At 36.5% G+C, this 9,478-nt stretch overlaps 1 protein-coding gene across 2 annotated transcripts in view; it reads right to left on the reverse strand.

Moving 5' to 3' along the window:
- The window catches only part of tox2 (TOX high mobility group box family member 2), a 134,618-nt gene extending 126,059 nt beyond the window's left edge, over positions 1-8,559 (reverse strand). For both annotated transcript variants that reach the window (XM_087801461.1, XM_087801460.1), the window contains exon 1: positions 8,374-8,559. In XM_087801461.1, coding sequence (XP_087657587.1) covers positions 8,374-8,457 — 84 coding nt within the window. In that variant the 5' untranslated portion in view covers positions 8,458-8,559. The remainder of the gene's footprint in view (positions 1-8,373) is intronic.
- Between the last annotated feature and the right edge of the window lie 919 nt (positions 8,560-9,478).

Raw genomic sequence — 9,478 nt, forward strand, 5'->3', positions numbered from 1 at the left:
CTCGGACTGGCCAGTCAGCAGAATGTTATGAATGGGCACAATGAAAAAACCCCAAGTCCGAGAATGCTTGCCTCCATGTAATTAACTTCAGTGTGTGTGTGTGTGTGTGTGTGTGTGTGTGTGTGTGTGTGTGTGTACACAGAATGAGGCGCTGCTGAAATAACTATTCTTTCTCTGCTTCTATTACAGTAATGTTTGCAGAGGGGGAGGGAAAAGAAATCGACTTTCAGAGAAAATATTTCCACTTTGAAGTGCACCGTGACGAACAGTGATTTGGATAGAAGGAGAAACCAGCCTCAGAAATGATGGTACTCGCTTGACAAGAGCCTGACCTCTTTACTGTGACGTTTTCTTATTTGTATGATGAGACATGAAAAGCCTTTCAATCAAAGCTGCAGTTAAATTCACAAGCATATTTCATCGCAGCCATCTTAAGACTTTTTGAAAGATAAATGAGATTCACTTTGAGGAAGTGTCGAGCGACAGTGACATGAATACGTTTAAACCCGGTTGAAAATGAAAAAAAAAAATGTTATGCTAAATATGAGCTAAATATTTTTTCTTGATTTCTATCACGACTAAATTCTGTGAATTTGACCTGAAAGACACATTTTAACAGATTTACCTCAGACTCATGGTTCAGCTCACTTGCTGTTTTTTTCAATACCTAATAAATCGTAACCAACACATTAATTGTGACATAAGTTACATTTCTAGACCCTCAACTCATGAACGAAATGATCTAAAATCGAAAGGAAAATAGTTTTAGATCAGAAATATGAAGAAGGAATATCTATAAATATTTTAATAATAATAATAAATATGCAAAAACTGGTAAAAAATGTAAACGAGACAACAACTAATGACATTTTTATTAAATACATTTTTTTAAGTATATACAGTATATAAAAAGTGGAAAACTATTATGACTTATTTTATTCAGTATACATTTTCACAATAATTACAAAATCAATATATAAATAAATAAATGTACAAGAAAATAAAACTAACATAAGGAACAAACAATCCTTTTATTATGATTTTATTAGCTGAATACTAAAAAAAACAAGGGGAAAGAAGTAAACTACTACTAAGTAGCTCTAGATATGACATCGTGAAGAGTGATATACTCTACCAAATCAGCTAGTGATGAAACAGAAGTAGATTCTAAGAGATAAATGAAGTCATGTTAGGTCTAAATAAGAGGAACTAATCTGTTGCAGCTTTAACCCTTCGACACAATGAAGACTCTGCAACAATAAAAAGAATGTGTTGTGTAGGAAAAAAATGTTGACGACTCATCCACAATCCAACATTCATAGGCCAATGGTTATAACTTCTCTAGTCACAATCTAATTTACAAGCACATATCTCAACTTAAACGTCTCCTCCAAGGCTGAGCTTGAGTCCAACTGCTGAATTTGACTTCCAAATCAACGAAAAATGCACCATCACTCAAGAGCAAAGTTGTCTTACATGTTTTTAAGAAGGAAAATAATAACTTTTTTCTAATATTACCACCTTTGATATGTAATAAAGTGCAACTATAAGAAAGTTTTCAAGTAAACTAGACGACAGATTTAATTTTTAATAAAGATTCAGGGGATTTTTTCAATGGTTTACTTCAAAGGTACTGCACAACTAACTACAGGTTTTTGGAACATACACCACATTTTGCTGCTACAATGACTATATCTGGCGCAAACTCGACATAATCACTCAAGAACCTCACAGCTCATCAAAGCACGTCCAGCCACAACTATGTCACACGCAAAAGTACGACAAGAATTTCTTTCAGACCACACTTATAAACGCTGTCAGAAATCCATTCCAAACCACATTAAAGTACATTTCAGCAGATTGGTTTTCAAACCAAGCGTTTAAAATGTTGTTTAGGCAACCAATGATGACAGCAAATACACATTAAAGCTTCAGCAACTTTTTTTTTTTATTATGGGATGAACAATTGTGTACAAGTCTGTGTAACGATTGAGTGATCGTAGGCTGGAAACCAATAGAAATGTTTTCGGAATCTGTTAAACTGATAAGTTGATTCATTATAAATGACAAATAAACTGATAATCAGCTCAAAATATATCACTTCAAATGTTAATTCTGTATATTTTTACAATTTATTGACAGGTAAAATCATTTAAAGATTCCTTAGGCCCGTGGGCCATTTATGGCCGTTTATCAGTTATAATGTGGCCGGCTGCCTGCATTATAAAAAACAGAGAATGTAAATAATCAACTTTATGAAAATTTGAAAGTAATGTCACAAGGCCTTTATAACAAAATCAAAGGAAAAAAAGTTTTGCTTCTGCGCGTCAAACACTTTTTTTAGTATTTACACGTTTGTATGGTTGAAGACCTAGAAGCTTTTATTTTGAAGGCCCTTCTCAAATTAAGTGTTGACACTCCTGCCTTTTTGGGGCGTGGTATATTAATTAAATTGTATTGTGGCAAATTCAAATATAAAAGCAAACCTATGTTTGAGATGAGATCAGAGGCAAAAAAGAAGTGTAATATTTTCTGATCAAAATGAATAGAAAATCAAATATCACACAATCAGGCAAATGGAATGCGTATTTTAACATTCTTTGAAAATCATAAACGGTACATAAATATTGTTTATTATTTAAAATATAATTCAGGGACATCTAAAAAAATATAAAATTTAAATAAATGAAAAAACGAGTACAAAAAAAAAAGCACCATTTAGCACCAATGTATCAATAACACGTGGGCCCCGGGGCCCCACTAAGCACTACTCTTCGCTCCAGTAATGGAGTGAGGAAATTGGGGTTTATTACAGTGACATAAAAAAATCAAGTTCAATAACGTCCGCAGTTATCAGCAGGATGAATCAATGTAAAAACGAGGGTCATGATGTTGAAACACGCTTCATACACATCGCCCCGAGGAGCAATTATAAACATGAGCAGCAGCGTCCTTCATCCTTTCCGACATCGATTCAGTGTTTTAGGTCCGTGTGCTTCAATGAAACGTCGGCTCCGCACTGCGACGAAAACACTTTGTCGTATATAAATAATGCACAAGCGATGTGGTCGGAGTGGAGCTATGTAAAGAACAACATCTGCAAACCCCAGGATTATATAGCAACAGTAGGACTACAGTGTAATTACAGCGGGCTCTCTCCTGGGCGCTGTGCTGTTAGAGCGAAGAAGGATGAGGAGAAAGTAGAGCAGCTACAGTAATCTATCCAACTTCATTTCACCAGAGTGATTCCGCCGGAGGGTATGCACAAGTCATAATGCATTTGACAAATAGTCTCCCGCTAAAACAGGCATTTGCGAAGAAGTGGCCTTCAGCGCTGGTACACACAGCTGAGTGTACGCTGAACAAACAAGCCTCCCACTCAGCCTGCAAAGATACAGAGAGGCTTCAAAAAGATTAGGAGAAATCTTGGGTGAAAAGTAAAGATGACTCACGGTGATTGTGCAAGTGCAGGGCGACCAGAGCGGGATGAGTTGAGGAGGGGAACAACACAGCCGAGGGGGGTTCTGAGCTGGAATCGATGTTTCTCTTGATCTAAATGTGGAATTATTCATTTCTTTTTTAATACATGCTCGGACCCTCGAATGGATCGCACTCAGGTTTGAGGGAATGAAATGAAATGTAAAAGAAAATCATCTGTTTAAGATCAAAAATATAAAGAACAATTTCTGTGAAATAACTTAAAACTAAGGACGAACTAAGAAAGAGCAACTAGACAAGAATTATTGAATAAAACTATGGTTGTTATGATTAATTAGTTCACTTAAAAATTAAAAAAAATATATATATATATCTATATCTATATATAGATATATATAGATATAGATATATATAGATATATACAGTATATCTATATATATATCTATATAGATATTTGTATACAGTATATATATATATATATATATATATATATATATATAGAGAGAGAGAGAGAGAAAGAGAGAGAGAGAGAGAGAGAGATACTGTATATATATATATATATATAAACTGTCCATATTCATTACAAAATACATATAAAAATAATTATATGTACAAGTTAGAATATACTATAAACAACAGTACAATATAATAACGAACAAATCATCCTTTTTTATTATGTTATAATATCTTTAAATTAAAAAAAGAAAAAAATGCATAGAAAATAATGTCAGAATACTATGTAGCTCCAGACATACAGAAAGAAAAATCAAAAATATTGGTAGTCATGAAGTACTAATTTGAGTGCAGGGAGTGTTGTCCTCTATCAAGTAAATTTTAAGAGATAAAGAATTGAAAGTATTTAAGGCAACAATTTAATTATATATTTTTTACCAGGTCATATCTGGGGCTCCGTGGAACACACAAAAAATAGAAATATATATATATTTTAAACCTTATTTTACTTCATAGAGATATTATGGTAAAATTATTGATGATTCAAATGTGTTTTTTAATAAAAGTATACACCAAATAACAAAGAGATTCAACAAAAAAAAACGGCTAACGTAGCATTCTTCCATTCCCTTATTAACGCATCAGATACATATGTTTATATAAAGTCGGATACACTTTACTGAAGTTATTGATCAGTTATAGTGGACTTTAAAAAAAAGGGACTTGTTTTGCGATTTATTTTTTAATTCAAACCTGCTGACTTATCGTTAAATAAGATGCTAATGTAGCGTTTTGCTGATGCACTCAGCTTTTATAGCTGCCTCATTATTCCGAGTGTTGCATCGATTTTCTGGACGAAGAAGAAAAAGCGTGTCAAGCCAGTGTTAAAATGATATTTATCACGAGATATAATGAGTTAAAGCCATATATGCATCTTGGCTCCGCTGCCGGGGTCAAGTGTATTTATAGATTATCGATTACATCCAATGTTACTTCAATCACTGCAGAAGTTTCACTGTTTTTCCCTTCAAAAAAAAAAAATGAAAGCTGTCATTGCTGAATAAATTGCTGCACTTGCACGGCAGCAGATTGAAACGTGACCCGGTGATGTAGAACAGGAAGCCGGTGCTTTTTTTTCGTTGACATAACAGCACGTCCACTTCCTGTTGGGTTTAGTGCAGCATTGGTTTGGACTTTTATTTAGAGTTAAATAACATGATGAAAAAAAAAACGTTCGGTGACATCCTCTTGTCACAGAGGGAGGGGGAGGGGCCGGCGAGGGAGGGAGGGGTCAAAGCCATTCAAACATCCTGCTACTGTGGCGACCCGGGCCACGCAGACCAACCACTGCCAAAAACTGTCACGGCGAGCTCCCGCATCATTATTCAACATTAAGTTCAGCGGCAGCGGAGCAACGCAGATAATGTTTCTCTTTAGTCACAGATGTTACTTTGGTAATGACAATGTCACATGACTCTGCTCCTGAAACCCATACCCGGCTCTCATCCGAGGCCACTGATCCATAATAACGAGAGCATTGTGCCGAGAACCTGAGACCTGACCGCGCGAGCCCATGTGATGTTTACTGTACATCTGCGGCGAAAACTGGGTCCAGATCTGTTTGTGTTTACACCCTCGACCGAATCACAAAAAAACGCTGAACGTGTGTTTATCTTAAACATCTGCTGTCAAAGACACACACGTGTGTGTGTATGTGTGTGTGTGTGTTTGCACCATATCACTGAAAACACATTTGTGCGTTTATCTGCAGCAAAGCAGGGATTTGCATGTGTTTATGTGTGTTTGCACTCCACCACATGAGCAGATACTTTCAGAGGAAAAAAAAAAACGCAAATGAGATCATTCATGTTAACTCTACACGTTTGTCTACATGTTCCATTTCGACGTCTGCAGTCCAACATTTTTTTGACGCCATCTTGGAAAAAAACAATTTAAAGGAACGTTCATCTAGAAAAACGCATCTAGTCAAGTGCTCGTTGGCATCCTCCGTGTACAGTACGTGTGTTTGTGTTTCCGCTCCGCGAGTCTATTTGAATAGTATCGATGTGTGTGTGCCGACGCTGTAACAAGGACGAATGAGCGAACCAACGTGGAAACACATTGAGCTGAACCAGCGTCCATCGCTGCTTTTTTTTTTTTTATGCATGTATGTTTGTGCTCGTTCCTCCTAAACACACGTTTATGTTTGACTTGTACGCTCGCGTCATACAAATAAAGATTAATGGCACCTGGACGACTGTTGACAATCGTCAGCTTTGTTGGATTTTTCTTTTGTTGCGCCAGTCAACGGCTGAGATAAAATGTGAATTTGAAGTTATTTCATGTTTCACACAAGTGTAGATTGAGCGATATTATTGAAGTGATGTTATAAATAATATATATTCAATATCGATAACTAAGCGTTGTCTCCAGAGTCTACAAATGGAAAACTAACTACATAATTAATTTAGAACGTAAAAAAAAAGGCAATTTCCATTATATATATCTATATGTATAGATATAGATATATATAATAGCAATATTTAGGAATAAAAGCTGCATCTATAAACACTTAAAAACTGAGAAAAGTGTTGAAAAGGTTTTAATGGAGAGAAAGATTCTCAAATGTAAAAGAAAGAAAGACAAAAAAAAGAATTTTTTAAACATAATTCATGGTTAAAAGGTGGTTGAATTAATCAATAATGTATGTTTAATTCTTATCTGTGGACAGTAGCAAAGTTTCATTACTGTGTTGATGAATAAAAAAGCCTAATAAACAACGTTTGTTTCGACTATTACATTATAAAATGGCGGACTGATGCTAAGAAAACAATCTTCTCTTCCAACTCCATATATCCAGCCATGTTTTGTTGTATTGATCATGTGACTGGTGACGTCAGGTTCTGGGAAGTCAGTATTTCAGTTTTGCTACGTATTTCAATTAGAACATTTCAGAATCCTTTCTCAGTTTGAGTAGATTGAGTGCATTTCAAATGGGACTGGAAACTAGCTAATGTCATTTTCTTCCATACGTCACAAAGCTGCAGTGGGACGGCCACATGCAGCCCACAAGCCAGACTTTCCTAACCACACAAGTGCTGTTCCATAACATACAAACACAAAAACCGCAGATATATAGCAACATATTTCCATTTTGAAAAGCAAACAATTACCGATAAAAGCAGATTTGTGGCCCAGGAGCCACGGAGTCCACCTGATCAAGACTATTTTTCTGAATAATATCAATAACAAATCACAGTTTCACAAAAACCTGCGGCATTTCCAGTTGTTTCTAGTTTAAAAACCATTCTTTCATTCTTGTGTTTATATTTTTCCGTGTAAACAAGTTTTCTAGTTAAATGATTTGTCCTTTAAGTGATTGTGGCAGCAAAGAAATGAACAATACATGAAAACAAATGTTCATTTAACTATTGAAAGTACGTGTTTGGAGGTGTGTTTTTCCATCTGTTGGGCCCGTCACACAAACACAGGTGACGACGTGTGTGTGTGTGTGTTGGTGTGTGTGTGTGTGTGCAGGGATGAGATTACCAATTCAAATATTGTTCTGTGCTCTAATGTTTCACTTTGTCATGGCCAAATGTTGGGCTGCCTGCTGGCTCCGGTCCACGAGCTAGTGGATAGAAAATGCTCTTAGACAAGCTGCGGACACAAATGTTGCTTCTGGTTCCGAATGTTGGCACAAGTTTTCAACCTCGAAAATAATGTCAAATAAAACATGAATATAATAACTACAGTTAGGATTTGATCGATAGATGGATAGATAGATGGATAGATGGATAGATAGATAGATAGATAGATAGATAGATAGATAGATAGATAGATAGATAGATAGATAGATAGATGGATAGATGGATAGATGGATAGATGGATAGATGGATGGATAGATGGATAGATGGATAGATAGATAGATAGATAGATAGATAGATAGATAGATAGATAGATAGATAGATAGATAGATAGATAGATAGATAGATAGATAGATTAAAAAAAAACTTGCGTAAAATACTTCGTATAAATAAATAAACATATTTTAAATCAAACTTTGCAGAATGGCGCGAATTGAACTGGATTTCAAAATGCATTATGTTGGAAAATGCAAGTTATTTTTATGTGGGGTTTTTGTGTGAGTTAAACGTTCCGATAGTTTCCGTGTATTCCCTCGTCGTGCGCGGTTAACGTGGAAGGTGCGCTCCGGACACTTCTGCGCTGTTTACGCGCACGATTTCGCGACAGAAATGCGATCAAGAACAAAATCCCATTCATCCCTCTCTTCACTCTTAAACACTCCTAAACGTGCACGGAAGTAGTTTCTTGTCGACCCTCTTCTGCTCCACCAGGGAACACAAACACACGCACTTGTCAGCGGTGGGGGAAAAAACGGACCGTGTGTCCGGTCCGAGCCCAGAAAAAGAAAGAGAGAGAGAGAGAAAGAAAGAAAGAGAGAGAAGAGGAACTCCTTACCTTGTTGGCGTGGTAATAGTCCAAACCAGAGTCAGTACATGAACCCACGCTTGCAGGGGGAGCTGGATAAAATCTGACGTCCATCTCAGAGTCCGCAAGACTGACGGCATGAAAGCGTAGCTCCAAAAAAAAACGACTTCTCTCTCTCTCTCTCTCTCACTCTCTCTCTCTCTCCCTCTCTCGCTCTTTTGCTCTCTCTCTCTTTCTCTCTCGCTGACTCTCTTACTTTTTTCCCTATTTACCTTGTTTTTCCCCCTCTCTGAGCGAACCAAAAGTAGCAGAAAGAGAAGCGAAATGGAGAGAAGATGCTAGACTAGAACATCCATTCAACTTCAAGAGGAGTCACGTGACCCGCAGAAGTCGCTGCTGCCGATGAAGTGGGTTTTTGTTTTTGTTTTTTCTTATTCCCCCCAGAGAAAGAGGTGAACACAGAGGGAGCATTCGTTCCCTGGGTTTTTTTCCCAGACGCGCTGCACCTTTTGTCATGAGGGAGCGCTCGCATCCACGCACTGCTGCGCGCTCAGCAGCGACCTCAGCCGGCCACAGGTGGAAGAGCACAAGAGATTTGTTTCACAATGATTGAGAGATAGAAAAAAAAAGCACCTAATATTATCGAAGTATATAAGTATTGGGATTTAAATAATGTGTGTTTCAATGTCATCGTAATGTTTTAACTTAAAAAAAAAGAATACATAACATATTCAATTGAAAATTATTATTTGATCAAATATCATTTCATTATTGAAATCCCTTGAAACTGTATATTTGCGTTGGTGTGTGAAGATGAGGTGATTCCACAACAGATATAAACACATGTAGACACAAACAGAAATCGGTGTAAAGTATATTTATAACTTGTTAACTCAGAGGAGAGAAATCCTTCCAGGCTGTTGCTCCTAAGCTTTGGAACAATCTTCCTCTCTCTTTGCGCTTGATGGAGTCTACTGACTCCTTCAAGAAACATCTTAAGACGTTTTTATTTGTTCAGGCTTTTCCTTGATTTTCTGGAACTGCTGTTGTATTATCAGTATTATCTTGACCCTTAAAGTATATATTTGATTAAATATTGTTTTGATTGTTAAAGCGCTTTGTGACCCTGGTCTGG

The sequence above is a fragment of the Callionymus lyra genome, chromosome 10 (assembly GCF_982586985.1).
Source record: "Callionymus lyra chromosome 10, fCalLyr1.hap1.1, whole genome shotgun sequence".
NCBI lineage: Eukaryota > Metazoa > Chordata > Actinopteri > Syngnathiformes > Callionymidae > Callionymus > Callionymus lyra.